Here is a 21,550-nt window from a genome sequence, read left to right as displayed (position 1 = left end):
TTTTCCTGTCTTCTAAGGTCTTCTTTAATTTCTTTCTTTAGTGTTCTGTAGTTCTCACTGTAGAGGTCTTTCACCTATTTTGTTAGGTTGATTCCTGAGTATTTTTTTTTTTTTGAGGCTAATGTGAATGGGGTAGTTTTCCTAATTTCTCTTTCATAGGATTCATCACTTACGGATAAAAATGCATTAGATTTGTATGTGATGATTTTATATCCTGCTACTTCACTGAATTCATTTATAAGTTCTAGAAGTTTTCTGGTATTTTTTGACTCCTCAAAATGTAGAATCATGTCATGGGCAAATAGTGATAGTTTGAATTTTTCTTTTCCTATCCTTATCCCTTTAATTTCTTTGGTCTGTGTAATTGCTCTGACTAGAGTTTCAAGGACGATGTTGAATAGAAGTGGTGAAAGAGGGCATCCCTGCCTCATTCCAATTGAATTAGGGTTTTTTAGAGGAACAAGAAACTAGTATAGCTCTACACAGATGTCTGCAAGTTAAGATTAGTGCATTCCTCTTGGAGTAGTAGGTCATTTTTTATAACATGGAAAGGGAGAAACAAGTGTGATGCCTGAAAGCAAAGCAAGAAAAGCATTAATTAACATGGTGTGGGGCCTGTTCAATGAACACTACGTAGTTAACTGGTGGAAGGCTCCTCCTCCTCTAGTGATACGAGATCTTAGCAAACTGAGCAGGATAAAGAGAAAAGACATCTTGAAGTAAATAAAATTAACTGATTCATAATTGTTAGTGAAGAAAATAATAAATGGATGAACGTTGAGTTAAATAATGTACTACCCATAAGGAACTGGTGGGAAATAGCTACTTCTCTACTTGTCAGTTAAAGGATATGCCACATCCCCAGGCCAATGTTACAGGATGGTCCTGAACTTCTGGGAAAAGAGAAGGCAGATGGGACAGTGATTCAGGGAATGACTCCAGAATAAATGACACATGAGATCTGGCAGTCAGTCCACTCACACCTGTAACCTTCACACTTGCGTGATGTCCTTGGCACAGACAAATGCATACCATGGGCTCCTGAGGACATGAGAAGGTCCGGGGAAAACTAGAAGTCTCTTACCAAGTAGGAAGAAACTTTCTCTCTGAAGAAACCCCAGTGGAGAATTATGAGATGATTCCAAATGAGAGGGACTAAAAATTCACTCCTTATCAGGGTTTTGTTTCATTGCTTTTGTTTAGTTACTGTAAGAAGTTATACTCACACAACAGGTCTTTGTTTTCTGTGTGGAAATTACCATTCCTTCCAGCTCAGTGACAGGTCACTGGGAAACAGCTCCTCCCTCCCTGAAAGGATGGCTTGCAGAAGAGGATATTTGTTAGGGAGTCTGAAGACTTTAGTGGAGGAAGAGGAAAACCATTGTAAGAGTTCTTGACTCATTAATTAACCAAGACTGGAAGGGAACCTTTCTGAGCCTGGCACGCCCTATCTGGATTGAATTTACTGCCACGGTGTTACTGTAGCCTGGATAATTGGGAATTTGAGAAATGTACATGTACATGTCAAACTTTTTTTTTTCTTGTACCAAGGATTGTATCCAGGTGTGCTAAGTCACTGAGCCACATCCTGAGCCCTTTTTAAAATATTTTATTTAAGTTGCTCAGGGTCTCACTAAATGGCTGAGGCGAGACTGGCTTTGAAATTGCAATCCTCCTGCCTTAGTTTCTGGAGCTGCTGGGATTACAGGTGTGTGTCATGGCACCTGGCCTTGTCGAACTTCCTATGATTGTTGCCAAGATTCTAGTGAAAGGCCACTCCTTTGTGGACCAAAAAGGATAGTCCTGCTGTCAGTATCCTGGGGAGAAGTGAGTACTTGAGGAAACCCACCACCAAGTAGGGAGAAGGGGCAACTTCTCTTTCCCTGGAGGCCAGCCATCATTTTGGTCTAGAGTTGAGGTTCTCTTTGGGGTATGTAACATTTCTGGCTGGGTGGAATTTGAGCTGGAAAGAGCATGCTTGCCCTGGGAAGACAGAAGAGGCAGACAAAGATTCTGGGATGGCTCCTGCACTGGGCAGCAATGTAATTCTTATAGGTTACTAGTGACTTGAACTTCCCATTATCCCCAAGCCTTCCTCAGTCTTTTGAAATGACCAGAAAGTCAAGGTTATTTTCAGGATTGTTCTGAGGAGTTAGAGGAGGGCCTCTAACTAACTTTTTATCTGAAATCATATTCCAAAAGTGCTTATGAGCTAACATTCCATGGCCGATTTTGCTTTGTGTCACAAGAACTGCTGAAACTGATCTTTTACTTGGTTTTAATTTAAGCTTCTTTTCATATATCTCACTTTTCTTAACAAATTTGTTTTCAACATCATATGATTGTCTGGCAGTATTTTATAAAAGCATTTCAAGTGGTGTACATTTGTCACATCCTTGACTATGAAAAGATTGGGAGGTGCATTAGACCTGTGGGTCTGGAAGTGCACAAGGCCACCAAATTCAGTGGGTCAGGAGTCAGCTGCCACCGTGTAAGATCAATTAGTCTTTCCGTGGCCAGAAATTCCTTATTAAACTTGTTTTCTGCTAAAAATGTTACGATTCCCTTGGATTCTTTGGTTTGTACTTTTTTATTTTCCCCAAAGTTTCTTCTCATTTTTGGGTCTCTTATCTTTCAAACTGAAACCAAAACAAAGGAAGATGATAAATCACTTCCCCACTTTGGTCCATTATTCCTTTAGCATAACTGGCTGTACAGCTTAAGGGACAGGATAATAAAATAAAGACATGACAGAAGAGTTTATATGCTTTATGGTGTCTCATGATGACTGAAAATTAATTTTATTATAGAAAGTATCCAATTTTAACTTCATTGAAACTGAAACTCCCATTTTAATACATTTTCAACAAACTCATTTTAAATTATAATCCACATAGGAGAAATAAAAGTGATTTCATTTCTCTTTAGCACATTTTTATGCTGTCATTATAACTATGTAAAGATTTTTCTCTAAATAATAAATATGTGTTTCTTTATATTAGAACTTAGACTAATATAGTCATGACAGACAAGTACCTGCTATAACAAAACAGGAAATTCCAAAATAGTTACTAATACTGCATTTTGTTATTTAACGTTGATGTTGCACCTAGATATTTGGGATTTGAATTACAAGTATCTCTAATATGCTTTCTTCAGTATTTCTATGATATTAAAACTTTTATTTTGTAGAAGCTAAATGTGGAAGCTCAAAGCAATTGGTATGTAATCAGTAAGTTTAACAATATCCTCTTTTAGACAGCATGGCCAAAACAACAAGAGGATAGCAATTTGACAGTTTTTGTCACTTGCAAGGTAGTCTTAATCAGGTTAGATTAGTTAATCTGAAGATAAAGTTGAAATCATAAGAAAACTAGGTACAATTAGAACAGAGAAAAATCTATCCCAAACTATGTGTTACATGGTTATTAAGTGAAAGCCATATCAAGTTACAAACAGGTTCATTAATAATAATGTATAAACTGACCCAGTGATTAATTCTGTAACAGTATTTAGCAACTCTTTTTACACATTGAGGGCTTGTACTCCATTTCTACCAGAATGAAATTCAGTCTTCAGCGTAGTTGGTTCGGAGCCTCTCGTTTTGGCTAGATTCCCAGCCAGAATCTGGCCAGAATGAGAATTTTTTGTCTCCTCCTTCCTTGATGTAAAAAACTGTCACCCGTCTCTTCAGAGCTACTCAAGTCCTGCTCCTCTTCCATTTGCCTGGAACATTCTCTTACCCTTCCCTCTTTCTCTGTTCTTACCTCAAGCATCTTTGCTTCCTCAAACCTTCTTCAGGTAAGGAACCTCTGTTCCACAATTTCCTAACACCTCAGCCCTTTACTTTAATTCTCCAACCCCTTTGCCCAACTCTTTGCTTTAATGGTGAATCCCAAGTTGGAGAGAGAGTATTGGGTGATTGGTGTTGGCATCTCCTTTCTTCACGCGTGTTTCTGAGAAGCCAATTCCACTGTGTTTCCAAAAACTGCCTGGGGCTGAAAGAGACTTTGAGAAACTTTCTCCCAGGTCATGGGCAAAGCTGAAGATTTGGAGGATGGGAGGTGAAAATGCTGGAGTGGAAAGAAGTTTGGAGCCCTTTCTCTGAGCCTGGAAGTTCCTTTCAAACAGATTTTCTCTGATGGATGTCTCAGGTGTCTCAGAGATGAAACTGGGCAGCTGAACTTATGGTGCCTGAGTCCTGAGAAATGAGACTCAGGAGTTTCAGGGAAATCCTAAACCTTCTGGAATACATGACTTAGACAAGGAGTCTATTAGAAATGGCCAGGTTGAGATGAATGAAGTCCATCACCGCTTTTTCCTTAATGTTTCTGGACTGTCTTTGTGTTCTGACCTCCAAACTTTTGAATGGTCTTTGAGGAACAGCAGCACATTTCTGAGAGGGTTTTGCTCCTGAATCCGGCCCTGTCCGGGATTAGGAAACATAAATCCAGTTTAGAGAGAACTGAAGAAATAACAGCATGTACTATTATAAACTATGCATTGTGCGTTTTGATGATAGCCTCCCTTCTCTCCTAGATTTTGAATTGTTTTGGGCAGTTCTGGGTTTTATTATTTCCTTTCCTGCAAACCTCCAGGTAATGCCTGGTGGACTTTCAAACCTGAAACACATTGAATGATATTAAATTTGAGGGCCTCATTTTAGAGTAGTTTTTGTGCAGCAGATTTTCCTTTGACCACAAATTGAAATTTTTCATCTTAATACAATTATGCAAGTAAGCACCAGACCACTGATTCATATTTAAGGACAAACTCTTTCTTAGAAGGTTCATATAAGGCCACAAAACTTGTCAGTAAATACACTCTTAGTGTAATCACTAACATTTTTAGTGTGTAAAAAATCATTGGATCAGAATTTCTTTTACTTGGTTTTAATATCTGGCACACCAAATGCAGCTTATTCATGCCACTTGAGATAGTTTTCCTTCAGTTCTTTATCGTGTCCTGTTAGACACATTCCGGAGACAATATATTTATTTTGTTCAAACACGACATTGCCCAGAATTTGTTCGGGAGCCGATGGGAGAAACTGCTGATCCAATCACAAGGTGTTCCTGGCACCCACGAGGGCCCGAGTTGGGGCAGGCAGATCTGGGTTCTGCAGTGGGAATGCTCAGCGCAGCGCAGCGTCAGCGATGGTGACGCCCCGGGACGATCTGGGCGGCTCCCCGCTGGGCAGACGAGGGGTGTGGGAGAACCGGCAGAGGGTGGGCCTGGGACCGCTTTCCCGAGAGCGAGCGCCGGGACGGCCGCGGGGAGCGAGGTGGCAGGCTGAGGCAGCTCCCCAGTGGCTCCGGCGGTGATAAAACTTGAGAAATAACTAGGAGGGGCTGCTCTAAGTTTCCTGGGTCCAATCCGATTTCAGGAGAGAACACGCTCCGGGGCAGACAAGCCTGAGAGAGGCCAAAACGACTTCAAGACAAGCAACAGCCAGCAAAGCTCCTCCCGCGCGCGCTTGCTCTCGGTTACGCTGCCCGGCGCCCGTGTTCTTCTGCCACTGTCCAGCGCTGGGATGGCAGCCGCCCGCCTCCGGGATCCACTGTGCGAAGCCCTCTGCTTGCAACTGCTGCTGACCCTCTTGGTGAGCCATCGGTCCCTGTCTTATGGAGCCGGGATGGCGGAGGAGGTCAATCGGTCTTGGTCGCTGCGGATGGGTGGCATGGGGCGGTAGGGGACCAAATGGACCGAAAGGTAACATCCACTGTTCGGCTCAATTCTGGGGGGCAGATACTGGCCCCAAGTTCAGTTTTGAAGGATGGGGGAAACAAACGGGTCTTTGAGGGGCAGCTGTATGCCCAGATTTTTTAGCCTAATTGTATGAATTCTGCGTTGCTTTCCAACTCCTCAGCACTTGGGTGGGAACCATCGCAGGTAGCAGGGGACTGGGACTCGCCGGACTCTCCTGGCTCGTAGGCTGGGCTGGGAAAGGTGACTGGGCGCGCCTTCGTGTGGAAAGGGACAAAGAATGATTGTTGGTCAGTTAGAATCCTGGAAGGAGCAAAGACAGACATGAAATGGGGCTCAACAAAGTGCCTTTCCTCGCCCTGCCCAGGGTCCTAGTTGACCTCGGATGGGGACGGTTGTGAATGGAGTGGCAGTACCGGTTCCCTTGTGTACCCTGCAGGGTTTTCTCTGAGAAACGGGTTTCTTGGCTATGCCTCTCCTAAAGGTTATTCAGGAGTTCGCCCAAATTATCCACCCCCGCGTCAGTCAGCCGGCGGCGGTGTCTGTCTGGGGAGCGAGGGTGTGGGAAGGCCGGGCAAGGGTTGCTATTGGGGGCCGGGTGGTAGCGCGTTATGGCTATAGGACTGGGGTGGGGCGGAGAACTGAAGTCAAGGTGGGTTGGGATGAGGTAGGATGCGGTGGGATGGGGTGGTACTTAGTTCGATTCTGAGGGAAGCACTGTGGGCATGCATAGACCCACTATGTGCCTCCTTTGCCCTGAAATCCTGCGACTGAGGACAGGATTCTCCTGGACAGAGAGTTAGGGACAATTCGCCCAGAACCCAGGAGTCTTGAAAATAAAAACTGGGAAATCTGACAGCAGTTACCTGTGAAACTTAAAACTGAACCAGAGTGGCATTTGGGACCTAGGGGAAAGAGCTGCGGTCTTTTCTTGTCCAAACATGGGCTGAGGTCCGGAGGGCAAGAGGACTATGAGCGTCTACCAAGTGGGTCCACTCTGGTCAAGCGGGTCTGGGTTCCCTCAGATTGGACGAGTGGGCCCAAACTTTATCCTCTCTTTAAATGAGTGAGCTAGGAATACTGGATTGGTAGTTGTGAAGTAAGATATATCTGCGGGCAAGGAATTGTACAAATAAGCGCATGACCAGCGCTGCAACTCTTTCCACAAATGAGTTCAAGAACTTACTCCTTAATCATGGGAACTGCTGGCAAAATGTGTTTGCGATATTTTGAAAGCATATCCAGTATTTATATCTAAAGACCTTGAATTGGGTGTTTTGTGTTTTCTCTGAGAAGGGATTAGGGAATGGGGAGAAGAAACTGCAGGTACTGTTGCCAGGATTCCCAATATTGACTCTGGGGAGGGCGCTGAAAACACCCAGCTGTCCCGACTGGGATAGGGGTACGGGGTACATCTGCGCAAGAAGGTGCAAGTGAACCAAGTAGAAAAAACTTCAGCTCTGGTCTCCGACATACTCGTTTAGGATTATCTTGAAAAGGAATTTCATAGAGTTTAAATTAAGTAGTATGTTTGGAGACTTGAATACTGGAGAGTTGACACAGAATGGTAGTTTCTTTCATCTGCAACCCCCAGTTTACAAATTCTTTGAGTCGGGATGGGTAACTTAAGATCTCAGTTGACTCTCTCTCTTTTTTTTTTTTTTTTATGTTATTGACTCATATGACTTCCAACTTTTGAGCATATCATTAATGGAGCATTAATGGCACAGCATTTTAGAAACACTTTTCAGTTTCTAGAAACTAATGGATCTCTTCAAAAACACTTGCTTGTTCTAAGGAGACAGCTTTTCAAACAAAGTCTTTAACACAAATCTGAGATTTCTAACATGTTAGCCTTCGCAGGGGCTGTCCCAGGAGGTAGAGGAAACTTTCCAATTTTCACTTTTCTTTTCTTGCTTCTTTGCCCCCTGCTCTTTCCTCAACCTGCCATTAGAGACTTTCTATTGAACACACTCAAAAACTGAAGAGAGGAGAAAAATGGGATGGAAACATATTGGACAATCTCACTGTTTAAAGTTTTTAAGTGTCTTTCCAAGTGTTTTTTCTTTTAAAAAGAAAAATTATTAGGGATGGTGAAAACTAGTATGCATTAGATCAATTGTCTTCTGAATGTTACAAATAGTAGGATTGTTTAAAATAAGTGTTCTCCATATCAAATGTACCTTGAGAATGGTTTCATTTCCATTTATATCCTATAAATGGTATATTCTTGGATACAGTCTATCATTTTGCTAAGAGGACTCCAAAGAACCTGAAGTCATAACATTTGGCATATGAGCCCCTCCCTCTTACACTAATGTACTTTTCCCCCTTGGAATATATATGAACCTTACCTGCAACTGGTGTTGACAAATGTGTATTTCTTTTCAGGTTTTATAACATTAATTAATGAGAATGGTGTGTGAATCCTTTATCAGACTTTTTTGACATACTCACTTTTTTAAATAAAAGGAACTACAACAACTTATACTGACATATGCTCATGAAAAAAATTTAGGCAAATAAAGTAAGTTAATGAGAAGTAGTTTTACAACCATAATCTTAAGAAAGTCAAAGTTCTAGGACATATTTAGGCTGATGCATTATTAGTTACCTTTGTAACACAAGGTTGTTGATGTCCATATTGAGAGGCAGCTAGATCCAGAAGCCACTTTGGAATGACTAAATGAATGTACACCCAGGCACATTTTTTGATCCTGTTGTAATCCCCACAGCAGTTGTCTTCCATATATGGCACTTGCAGTTAATCATACTTTCCTTTTAACCAGAATTCCCATCTTAAAATGAGATTGGTTAGAAGGAAATTTATTAGAATGACCTAAGTTCTGAGACTTGTAGAGAGGTAAATTTCACCATTTGCCTTCTAAGTGCTAACTAGTTGAAAGGTTATATTTCCATTTTGTAGAAGGTGAGTGTCCACAGGAGAAATGAAAAGTTTAAAATTCTATTATCTTTATGCTCAGTCAAGAGGATCCCCTTTATATATCAGACACCACACACATCTCCTCCTTTTCTTTTATTTTCTTTTAAGTGCTGGGGATCAAGCCCAGGGCTACCTGCATGCTTGGACACTCTACCACTAAACCATACCTAGCCCCATTCTTCAACTTCTTTTTCTTCTATCAAAGAAAGATAACATGTAGAAAACCTCTGCGTATTCAGTTCACATAATGGAGTAACGCAAAATGATTACAGATAATTTTAGTTTTCGCTGTCTTTGGCATTAGATCTTTTTATCAGAATTTAATGACTTTTCTGATAATAGTGCACTCATACCATTAATGAAATTTATAAAGTACTGTAAAATAAAACTATTTTTTCCAGGTTGCAGTAGGCCATGCTGTATGTTATATTTTAAAACTAAATTTGTTACATTTCAAGTTACTTATAACTATAGGTTTTATAAGTCAGATATTTACTTCTGAGAGTCTCCTTTAAACTTTTTACTCAAATTGTAAAATATATAATTCATTAATATATAAAAACTTCAATTTTTAAAAGTTTTTGTCATATTTTAAACTTTTTTATTTTTACAAACTGCATTTTGATTCATTGTACACAAATGGGGTACAAATTTTCATTTCTATAGTTGTGCACAATGTAGATTCATACCATTCATGTAATCGTACATGTACATAGTGTGATGATGTCTGTCTCATTCCACCATTTTTCATAGTCCCGCACCCCTTCCTTCTTATTTCCCTCTATATAATCTAAAGTTCCTCCATTCTTCTCTCACCCCCTACCTCTGCACCCTTATTATGTATCATCATCCACTTACCAGGGAAAACATTTGGCCTTTGGTTTTTTGGGATTGACTTATTTCACTTAGCATGATATTCTCCAGTTCCATCCATTTATCTGTAAATGCCATATTATAATTCTTCTTCATGGCTGAATAATAGTCCATTGTATATATATATACCACAGTTTCTTTATCCATTCATCTATTGAAGGGCATCTAAGTTGGTTCCACAATCTAGCTATTATGAATTGAGCTGCTATGAACATTGGCGTGGATGCATTACTGTAGTATGCTGATTTTAAGTCCTTTGAGTATAAACCAAGGAGTGGGATAACTGGCTCAAATGGTGGGTCCAAAAAAAATATTTTAAAAATTGAAGTTTTTTGTATATTGCATTTGTTGTTAAGCAATCTTTATACAGAGTGATTTTTAAAATACCTTTAAAGGTCATTAATTTTGTTAACGACAACTTTGCAGTATTTTTACTTTATTTTATTTTGAATAATATATCTAATTCACCCAAAAATATAGTTTTAATTACTATATTTATAACTTCAAGAAAAATAATAACTCAGATCTACGTATTCATGTTATTCCTTTTAAAAATTATATTGGTCAATTCACTGTATATTTTTTGTAATGTTGTATGATACAGCAATAAAAATGAATTAACTAATGTTTTATCCTCAGCATGGATAAATTTCACAAATGCAATTTTTAGTAAAGAAAGCAAGTTGGATACAATTAGCATATGACTTTATAGATTTAAAAGGCAAATCTTGGCAAAATAAAATTATATCTTCTTTAGGGACACAGATACATGGCATAAAACTAAGCAAAAGCAGAGAAATAGATGATGAACACAAAAGTCATCAATCAGTGGTTACATGAATTTGGGAGTTGAGGGATGGAAGGAAAGGCAATTGGATAGAGGGGTTTCAATATATAGGAATTTGGAAAATAGTAGTAATAGGACCTTCAGTATATAGGAACTTTGAAAATAGGAGTAATGTTCTGTTTCTTAACCTTGAATGTAAGATTTTTATTACTAATTTTCTTCTTAATTAAAACATATGCTATGAGCAATCTTTTGCATTGATAGTATATTTTGTAGAGAACTAAAAAAAAAAAAAACAATAGAATCAAGAAAACAAATGCTCTTTAAAAGCATAGATAAACCCTCTATAATGAAGTGAGTAAAAATACAGAGAAGGCTCAGATAAAGCAATTTTAGAACAAAAAGAAGATAGTTATGGAGAAAAGCAATGTTAAAATAATGTTAATATATTGTTCCAGTCAACTAGAAAGCAGAAAGCAAGCAATAGCCTACAAAGGGCAAATTACCAACATCGACTTGAGGGAGTACACAGAATCTAAATAGATTTATAGCCATGAAAGAAATGGAATTAGAAGCCAAGTATCTGCATACACACACACTGCATAAACCAGGCTGGGATCTATAATAAGAAGTGAACTATTCCAAAATTATGTGAATCTGATTATCCCTATCTTATGTAAATTGTTTGATAGAAGAGAAAAGGGTGAAATTCTTAATTCATTTTATGAGGATTGTATGAAGTTGAAAAAGAGTAGCCTTATCTCATCTGTGGAGATCATAGATGTGAAATACTGAAATAAATAGCTGTCCCCCAAATCAACAGTGTATTTAAGAATCTATCATATCCATGTGAGGTTTATCCCAAGAAAGTGAAGATGGTTTTTGTTAGAAAATCTATTTTTATATTTTAACATATTGAAAGAGAAAAACTGTACTCACTTCAAAATAGGTTGAAAATTTTAATGTATCTTTAAAGAAATTCTTATCAAACTAGGAATATAGGGAATGGACTTCCTTCAGTTAATAAAGCATACTTTAAAAAACAGGAATGAATATAATGAAGAAAAAAAGAATAAGACTCATAATTAGTTGTGAAATGGTAAAAATATTCTTTTTAAAGTTAGAAACAATGCCAGTATGTTCACTCTAGCAATGTTCTATTTAGCCTTCTACTGAAAGTTCAAATGAGCACATGAGAAAAAAAATAGTAACAACAATAAAAGAGGTAGAGAATTAAAAGAAATTTTATTGTCATTTTGCTGACTATAGGATTATTTCCATGGAAGAACCAACAGTATCTTTTGATAAACTGCTGTAATAAAAGTAGGCAAGTTTCCTGGATGTGAGACCCATTTCAGAAGACATTTCTATAAACTATCAACAGAATTAGAAAATAAAGGCTAAGAGGAATCCTATTCAATATATCAATAAACCATTGATATATCTAAAATTAATCCAACAAATATGTGAAAGCACTTTATAGCAAAAAACACAATACTTTACTGAAAGGCAAAAAATTACCTGAGAAGTAAATGAAAATGAATGGAAAGACTAAATAGTCCTAACATGCTCAATTCTCCTTAAATAGCTATATTAATGTTTCATAAAAAATTTATGGAACTTAGTCAGCTGATCATAAAAAATCTTGAAAGAGTAGAAGGTTGAAAAGTGCAAAGATACTTTAAAGGTAGATGAGAGGGATTGGGGTCACCATAACAAATACCAAGATTGGTTATAAAGCTATATTGATGAAAACTATATTGTTGTGATGGACAGATGAACATGCATACAGATGAAATAGTGTAGAAAACCTGGAGACAGATTTGCTTTTGGGGAATGACTCATATTACAGATACAGCATTCTCAGTTCAGAAAGAAAGGGTTGGTATGACAGTTCTGAGACATTGGCTATCTATACAGCAACAAGTAAGACGAGGTAGCCAGAAAAACTCATTCACAAAGTACATTCCAGATAGGTAGACACTGAAAAGCTGGGAACAACTTTAAAATTTTCATAAGAGAATATTGGATAATGTATTTATGACAGGATAGAAGAATTTTTAAATTTTATGCAAAACACAAACCAGAAGAAATGATTTAAAAAGTTGATTAAAAAGTCCAAGGCAATGAATAATAAAGTTAACTAATGTTGAGGTACTGTTTATCAGAAGATGCACTGAGACAGTTAAAATGCAAGCCACACTGACCTACAAGCAAAAAATAAATTAAAAAGAGAAGAAATTAATAGATAGATGGTTAAATGATGCAGCTAGAACAATTTCAGAAGATAAATGGCAAATAAAAACAGAAAAAGACAGTCTCAGGAAAACTTAAGAAAATGAGAGTCATAAATTTAATTGTGGGAAGGGATATGAGAAATAAGAGATTTAGTACTCTGGGGCATGAATGTAAGTTAATATTAGTGCTTTGGAGAGTCACTTAGCAACAGTTAATGAAACTGAAGGTGTTCATAGACAGAACAGCAATTTCTATCACTGACATGAATTCTAATATCTTGCACCTGTGAGACTTCTCAGTGCAGTATCATCTGTAATGGAAAAAAAAGGAAAGCAGTATAACTGTTAATATAGAGAAATAATTAAAAGAAACATTAGTATAGAATTTTGATTGTGTATATACATATACATTACATGTGCACATACATATACACATTTTTAGTTATCATGAGTTAATATTTCAGCTTTGTGTAGAAATGTTTTACATTTGATTATATCAGAACAAATAGACTTTATTTTTCCATTGTATATTTCTAAAATCTCTTATGCAAATTTTTTAATTTGAAAAAGCCTTTCACTGCCAATTTGGATACTGGATGTGGAAAGAATCATTGCTCTATCCATGATGTATTCTCTTGTTTGTTAAAAAAGCTTTATTGAGTTTTAATTTACATTTCAAAAAAATTACCTGTTACATGCATAATTCATAATTCATAATTCAATAAATTTTATCAGGCCCACAGAATGAAAAACCATTACTACAATTTAATTTTATAACATTTCCATTGTCTTATAAAGAAGCCTCATGCCCATTTACAATCACTTCCCATTTCTACCCTTAGCTCTAGGCAACTACTAATCTGTCTCTATATAGTTGCCATTTGGAGGCATTTCATATAATGAAATTATACAGCAGGAATCCTCTTGCTCATTTTTTTTTTTACTGGGCATAATTATTTTTTAGGTTTGTCTATGTGGTAGCATGCATCAGTATTTTGATTTTTTTTAAAGGCTGAATAATACTCTACCAGTATATCACATTTTGCTATCCATTCATCAGTAGATGTACATGTGAGTTTTTTATACTTCTTGTGAATAATGCTGCTATGAATAGTCATGTCCAGGTATCACGTTCCCTCTGCCCGCAGAGAGAGACACGACAAACATCTGAAGCTTTGGAAGTTTATTGTGCACAGTCTTCCTTTCTTTCCCTCTTTTCTATCCCCTTCTCTCTTTTCTTTCTCTCGCTCTCTTTCCCTCTGCTTAACTCTCGCCTGCTCCGGTCGCTCCGCTTCTCCCACTCGGCTCTCACCCTCGCTCGCACTCTTCTTCCTCGCTTCTACTCCTACTCTCAGCTTCTTTCTACTCTCAGCAGCTTCTTCTTACTCTCAGCTTCAGCTTCCCTACTCCCCCACCCATCAAGCTTATATACACTTCAACCAATCAGGGGAGAGCACACGAGGTAAACCCGCGGACAGCTGCAGGCATAGAATAGGTACACGAGGGGGGCATGCTCTAATCACATCGTTAACTAGCCAATCATTGGAATTCGCTGGTTGTTTACTGTATAGCTGGCCGCTTTTGGCTCAGCGCCAGGCGCCATCTTGACCGTGCTCAAGGCTGGGGGTCCCGGAAACCCCGACATCCAGGCTTTTATGTGGACATAGGTCTTCATTTCTTTTAGACAGAGTGGGTTTATCGAATCATTTCCTGAGTTTATGTTTCACTCTTTGGGGAACTGCTGATCTGTTTCCCAAGTGTCTACACCACTTTACATTTCCACTATCAGTACAGGAAGGTCCCATTTTCCCCACAATCTCATTGACAACTGGTTATTTTCTGTCTTGTTTATTTTTGCCATCATAGCAGTTATCTCATAATGGTTTAGATTTGCATTTCCCTAACACCTAATGAGGCTGGGTCTCCTTTAATCTATGTAAGAGTCATTTGTATATCTTCTTTGGATCGTATCTGTGCCCATTTTTTGTATCATTTGTCACTTTGTTATTGAAATATCAGTTATCTTTATATATTATTGATATAGGTCATGTATTATATGATCTGAAAATATTTTCTCTGCATTATGTTTTCACTTTGTCATTTGAAAAGCATTTTTAATTTTGACTGTGTTTATCAATTTTCCTGATCACTGTGCTTTTGGTGTTTTCCTTTAACTAGTTTTAGTTCTTACATTTGGGTCTGCAATCCATTTTGAGTTAATTTTTGTGTGTGGTGTAATTTAGGGGTTCATATTCACTTTCATTGAATGAGGATACCTTATTGTCCCAGCACTATGTGTTAAACAGATTTCTTTCCCTTGAACTTTCTGGAAGCTAACAACAAGGGAAAACTTATTTCTATTTCTAGAATTTCAGTCCTATTCTATGTATTTACATAATTATCCTGTTGCCATTACAACTCTGACATCTATTGTACCTTTAGAGTTAGTTTCAAAAATGGAAAATGTAAGTCTTCCAACCTTGTTCTTTGTTAAATTTATCTGGACTTCCTTGCATTTCAATAAGATTAATTGTCCACTTCTTCAAAACAAAAAAGGTAGTGAGATGTTGATAGGGATTTTATTAATTTGTAGATGAGTTTGGGGAACATGTCTTCTGATCCATGAAGATAGGATGCATCTCCATTTATTTGGGTTTTTTTAAGTTTCTTTCAATTTTTTTTATTATTATTATTTTTATTTAGCTTTTAATTTTTGTAGACTGCATTTTGATTCATTGTACACAAATGGGGTACATCATTTTGTTTCCATGGTTGTACACAATGTAGATTCATAACATTTGTGTAATCATACATGTACATAGGGTAATGATGTCTGTCTCATTCCACCATTTTTCATACCCCCCTCCCTCTCATTTCCTTCTACATATTCTAAAGTTCCCCCATTATTCTCTCATTCCCCACCCCCACCCCCATTATATATCATTCTCCACTTATCAGGGAAAACATTTGGCCTTTGGTTTTTATATGTTCATTTGTATCCTGTTCAACCTTGCTGAATTCATTAACTTTTTTGGTGGGGGGATTTTTTTTTTTTTTTTAGTGTATTCTTTTGAGATTTTCTGTATATAAGATAATGTCATCTGTGAATAGAGACAATTTTAATTCTTCCTTCCCAATTTGGGTTTAATTTTATTTTCTGTGTAATTCTCCTGGCTAGAAGCTTCAGTACAATGTTGAATGGAAGTAGTGATAGTGAATATTATTGTCTTTTTCCTGATGTAAGAGGAAAGTTTCTTCATTAAGTTGGAATTAGTTGCAAATTAATAAAAAATTAATAAAAAATGCTCCTTATCATATTGAGAAAGTTTCCTTTGATTCCTAGGTTTTTGAGGGTTTTTAGGTAAATAGGCATTAGATTTTGTCATTTGCCTGTTCTACATCTATTGAGATTCTCAGGTGGTTTTTGTTCTTTATTCTGTACTGTATTAATGTGTTCTTTATTTATTCTAGGTCTTCAGTTTTGCTGGTGAAGCCTGCAAAAAGGTGATATTTAAAGTACCTTCTAAGATAGAGGCAGACAAAATTATTGGCAGAGGTGAGAAATTACAAAACAATCTTTTTATGTCTTTGATTTTTTTTAATGTGGTGCTGGATTTGAACTCAGGGCTTCAGTCATGCTAGGCAAGTGCTCTACCACTGAGTTACCTGCCTAGCCCTGCAAAATAATCTTTTTAAAATAGAAATTTAGTTTACTCAGGTTTGAAAGAGTAAGTATGATATACTATCTTTGCCTCTCTGGAGTTGGCCTGAATATACAAGTAGACACAATTCAAGATTATTTTAAATAATTTTTTACTTTTGTAACTCTGTTGCTTTTTAGTGTCAATGTGTACTTTTGGTTCTAGCACAAATGTTCTCAGCCGTGTTTTTGTAGTCATTTGTGTGTTTTAATAGTTTAAAAATTCCACAAAGAATTACACACAAAGCATAGTTCTTACGGTATTCTAGTTTTCTAAGCATTAGAGAAATAGAGATGAGGAGCTGAGAGAATCTGAGCAGTATTTAAATTAGTGCTTTTGCTGTATTGAGTCACAAAAAAATGTGAATTGTTCCATTCAAAACTGAATTCAAGCTGCCATTTGTATCGTGAGCACTGAGAAACTGGGAACCTCAGATGTCCCCCAGAATGGAAATGCTTTGCCCATATGGGCTTTTCAGGTGTATGCAGAGAATATTGGAAGGAAGCATCATGATTTTTTAATTTTTTAGAGGTATAGTATCTCCCAGAGATATCAAATTTACTTTTTCAACAGAACATTCTATTACTAGTTAAAGCATCTCAGTTAACTTTTTTTCAACAAATGACAATTTTCTTCCTGTGGGGAATAAGGAAATGAATGGATATAGAAAGGTCTGGGGCATTTCCTAGGGGAAGAGACCAGAACTTATCATTTGGCTAAAAATTCGAGGATGAGAGAAATATGCCATCGTCCCTAAAACTGTGCACTTATTTTTAGCTAAACATCTCCACCTGTGAGAGATTCAGATTGAAGTGAAAGTACTATACATGTATGCAGCATAAGACTCCTTTGTGAGGATTAATTTAATTTAATTAATACTTGTGTATTAATTTATCTTTGGATTCTGTTAAAGTATATAGATAAAGAATGGAATGAAAACCAGGTATAAAATTTCCAGGGAGGGAAGACACCATGTAGAGTTTTCAGTGGGATCCTGGAAAGCTAGACACCATACATAGAACCTTGGACTCATGGGGGAAAAGTATACAGAAGAGAGCCAATGAAAGAACTCAAAGGTTGATTCTTCTTGCTCGAGTTTGCCTAACTCCTTTGTTCTTTGTGCTCATGTGTAAAATTCCTGAGTGAAGACAACTTAAAAGACTCACAGTGTATTGTTAAGGAAAACTTTTCTGTGTGTTTATTCAGGTGTCTGTGGGGGTGTATAGTTCAACTTTGTCATGATTTTAATGACAACACCTCCTTAATTAGAAGGTCATTTTCATAAGCCTATTAGAAACATATTAATGTTTACTACACCTTGATAGACATATGCAATTGAAATCATTATTTTTTAAATTAAAATAACATTTTCTAATAATGTAAGAGGACTAATTCATATATTTATTAAATACAAAGTGATTGGTTTATATCATTTAACTTCTTGGTGTTCTGGAATATTGTAGAAATTATTTTAGTATTCTTTTTCTTTCTGCCTGTGTTTCTGTATCTTATAATGGGGAATTTTTATCTGCAGTTGATTTGAAAGAGTGCCTTAGGTCTGCAGACTCCATCCAGTCAAGTGATCCTGATGTCAGAGTTCTTGATGATGGGTCAGTGTACACAGCAAGTGCCATTGTGTTGTCTAATGAGAAAAGATCATTCACCATAGGACTTTCTGACAGGAAGACACAGACCCAGAAAGAGATCGATGTGCTTCTGGAACACCAGAAAAAGGTATTCAGAGTACATTAAATATTTCCAGACATGTTCTTTTCATTAAAACATTCTCATTAAAAATTACAAAGAGGACCAAAAGATAAATAGTATCTTTTCCTTTCCTTCTTTCCCCTTTCTTTCCTTTTCTGCTTTTCCTCTCTATCCTTTTCCCTTTCTTCCTCTCTTAATAGCATTTAAACACTGGCTTTGGTTTTACTCTGTTAAAACTAAGTGATATACCCTCTGTGAAGTTTTCTTCCATCTCTAAATTTTAGTTAATGACTTTTATGCACATCATCAATTAGGTAATTGTACTGTTACAGCATTGAATTTTTTTTTAATTAGTGCAAACAATTGATCATAATGAATGGCATTGCAAAGGTAATCAGAAAATGCTGAAAGTTTAGATTGTGTTACTCCTAATTTGATAGTTGTACAAATGATGAAGTTAATTAAAATGACTGCTTAGCACTTGACTAAATGTTTAAGATAATTATTTATTGTCATCAAATCTAATGTCTCCCTTGGTCCGTCATGAAATGAAATGAGTATCACTAACATGTCCAATAGAACGTTTCTGCAATGACAGAAATGTTCTGTGATCTGCACTGTCTGGTACAGTCCACTATTGAGCCCTATGACTAGTGCAACTGAAGCATAGAACTTTTCATGTTATTTAATTATAGTTAATATAAATAAGCACATGACTAGAGATGACCAGTGGCTACCATATAGGACAGTGCAGATAGAGTGTTAAGGCAATAAAAGAAACACATTCGCTTTTTGTAGTTCACCTGAGAGTGTGAGGTTTTAACAGAAAGAACAGGTAAGTGCTGTGCAGAGTGGTAGAGTGTTGGTTGTTTTTTGTTTGTTTCTTTTTGTTTTGCCATGCTGGGATCAAATCCAAGGCCTTGAGCATACTATGAAAGTGCTCAACCACTAAGCTACACACCCTCACTTCCTATTGATTGTTATATAGAGGATGCATTCTCTATTAGGTCAGAGCAAAAACTAAGAGTATAGTGATTTTCCTAACCTAAAAGTATAGTCAATGCTAGGAAGGTATGCAAAAGGAAATTCTCTAGTCATGAAATCTTTAAGATCTGAATACATTCTCATAATGGGCAAGAATTTATTTACTGGTTTTAGCAAGAGTATGGAAATTCCTGAGGCTGAACCTCTAGAGAGATTTTATGTTTATAAGCTGCCCACTATTTTACATTTTTGCTTTTGTTTATTTATTCTTTCTTTAAATTTAGGTGTTGAAGAAAAGAAACACTAAAGAAACTGTTCTCAGGAGAGCCAAGAGGAGATGGGCACCTATTCCTTGTTCAATGCAAGAGAATTCTCTGGGCCCCTTCCCTTTGCTTCTTCAACAAGTAGGTCTACATTTTTTTTTTTTTTGTTAATGAGTGCTTTATTTATGAGTCTGTTTGTTCAGGTTGGTAGCTTTTGAAGCTTAAAAAAATAAAAACAGATTAGATTGAAGACATTCATGAAGTATAATAAAAGCAAATAAAATGAGAAAAAAATTGCTAAAATACTGATGACATCAGGTGGACTCTATAGCCATTGAATGATCCTTATTCACTTATTCATACATTTAGAGTTATTGGGCAACCACCATGTTCTGTGGTAGGCACTGCTCTAGGTATTAAAGATGGAAATGAATTTATCCCTGGCCTTTGCTCTCCTGTGGTTTATTGACTTAGTGAAGGTGGTAGAATAGAAATAGATGAATGATTGCAGCTCTTAGTAAAGAGTGCTATGACAGAGATGTAACCATTAGATTGATCTGGTAGTGCCTGTGATGAATACCAAGCCCTGATATCAAGTAGTAAAAACAAGGCGGGGCTCAAGGGAAGATATATTGGAGTTGAGTCCTGAAGGATGGGACAGTTCTGTGCAGGTAAATAGTTGAGTGGTAAGAGGGAAGTACAGAGATGAGGGGATGAGAGCAAGCCTGGCTCCTTAGAGGAGCGCTGGAGCTTATACTTCCCAGGCATATGAGGGTGGAGCAAGGGAAGAAGCATTTTGCTAGGGAATTCCACTGCATCTTTAAAAAAGGGAGACAATTTAAGCAGAATAATAACAGGATCAGGTTTGCTTTAGGTGGAGCATGGACAGGAAAGCCATTGCTGAAGTAGGTCTATGGCCTCGTGCTTGCTTTTTTTCTCCTTAAATTTCTTTACTATGGTTTCTCTTTAAGACTGATGTGACCCATGTGCCACTTATTTAAGTTTTTGATATTCTTTCCAGAGTCTTTCACACTTAGTTTATATTCTATATAGCACTTGACCCTTGCTTCTTCCTCATGAATATCATACCTTAAACAGTGATGAGGCATATTGAGAAATGACTTCTGATTATTGAAGTTATACTGATCATAGATAATTTTAGTCACTGCATTGCTAAACCTCTCTGTCCTCAACATCTTGAAATATATACATTGGGCATATCTGACCTTTCCCTCCTCTTGGAAACCTTTCTCTTACTTGGCTTCTACAATACATTCAACTAGTTTTCCAATTTCTTCATTGGTCATTTTTTTTTTTCCTTCTGGCTCTTCTTCATCCTCCTTCCTCCCTCAGTCTCTAAACTTTGGGGAATCATGCTAAGTGAGATAAGCCAATCTCAAAAAACCAAAGGACGAATGATATCGCTAATAAGTGGATGATGACACATAATGGGGGGTGGGAGGGGTTAGTGTTAGGGTTAGAGTTGGGGTTAGGGGGGGGCGCAAGAATGGAGGAAGGAAGGACTGTATAGAGGGAAAAGAGGGGTGGGAGGGGTGGGGGGGAAGGGAAAAAATAACAGAATGAATCAAACAACATTACCCTATGTAAATTTATGATTACACAAATGGTATGCCTTTATGCCATGTCAAACAGAGAAATAACATGTATCCCATTTGTTTACAATAAAAAAAAAAAAACTTTGGGGAGCACCAGGGCACAGCCATGAACTTGCTTCTTGTTTATCTGTGTACACTCTTTCATGGATCTCATCCCTTCTCATGACTTTATGTACTACTATTCACACACTGGAGACTGGAGACTTCATATTTCCAGCTCAACCTGCCTAACTTACATTTCCAACTTAGAAGTTTATTAATAGACATTTTCAACTTGTATATACAAATGAAATGTTTGGTTTTTCTTCTAAAAACATTCTCCCATTTCAGTTAGCAACTGATCATTCCTATTTGGGCATTTGAGTGTGTTTCATCCTAAGGTTTTAACTGTAGAGAGTACACACCTCTTCAAGTACATAGGAGATTGGAATTTATTACAGTGTATACAATAGTTTAAGGAATTGTTAGGAGAGCTGGAGAGACAAACTTTAGGTTGAACTTTCAGGAACAAATCCTGTGCTAGCTACACCAGAGCCTGCCACCAGGGGCTGTTTTGCTTTCCTTGTGATAGAGAAGACACTAATTCTAATCCAAAGTGTTACTGTTGCAGCCAGGGAGCCAGCACAGCCAGGAGGCTGCTCCTCCTCATGCAGCCCCAGAGTGACCTCTAGGGTTCTAGCCAACACTGGCAAAAGAATGACCACAGCCTTTTTCCCTTGCCCCCACAACGTT

At 37.3% G+C, this 21,550-nt stretch overlaps 1 protein-coding gene across 3 annotated transcripts in view; it reads left to right on the top strand.

The window, feature by feature from the left end:
- The first annotated feature begins 5,049 nt into the window (after positions 1–5,049).
- Positions 5,050–21,550, top strand: part of Dsc3 (desmocollin 3) — a 49,173-nt gene continuing 32,672 nt past the window's right edge. For 2 of the 3 annotated variants that reach the window (XM_047526572.1, XM_047526574.1), the window contains exons 1-5: positions 5,142–5,159; positions 5,387–5,602; positions 16,019–16,103; positions 17,783–17,982; positions 19,224–19,343. In XM_047526572.1, the coding sequence (XP_047382528.1) occupies positions 5,157–5,159; positions 5,387–5,602; positions 16,019–16,103; positions 17,783–17,982; positions 19,224–19,343 (624 nt within the window). In that variant the 5' untranslated portion in view covers positions 5,142–5,156. Of the gene's footprint in view, positions 5,160–5,386; positions 5,603–16,018; positions 16,104–17,782; positions 17,983–19,223; positions 19,344–21,550 lie in introns of all 3 variants that reach the window. The other variant, XM_047526573.1, reaches the window with a different exon arrangement.

Source organism: Sciurus carolinensis, chromosome 15 (assembly GCF_902686445.1).
Source record: "Sciurus carolinensis chromosome 15, mSciCar1.2, whole genome shotgun sequence".
NCBI lineage: Eukaryota > Metazoa > Chordata > Mammalia > Rodentia > Sciuridae > Sciurus > Sciurus carolinensis.
The sequence above is the reverse complement of the archived record's forward strand: the minus strand, read 5'-3'. Positions and strand labels throughout refer to the sequence as shown.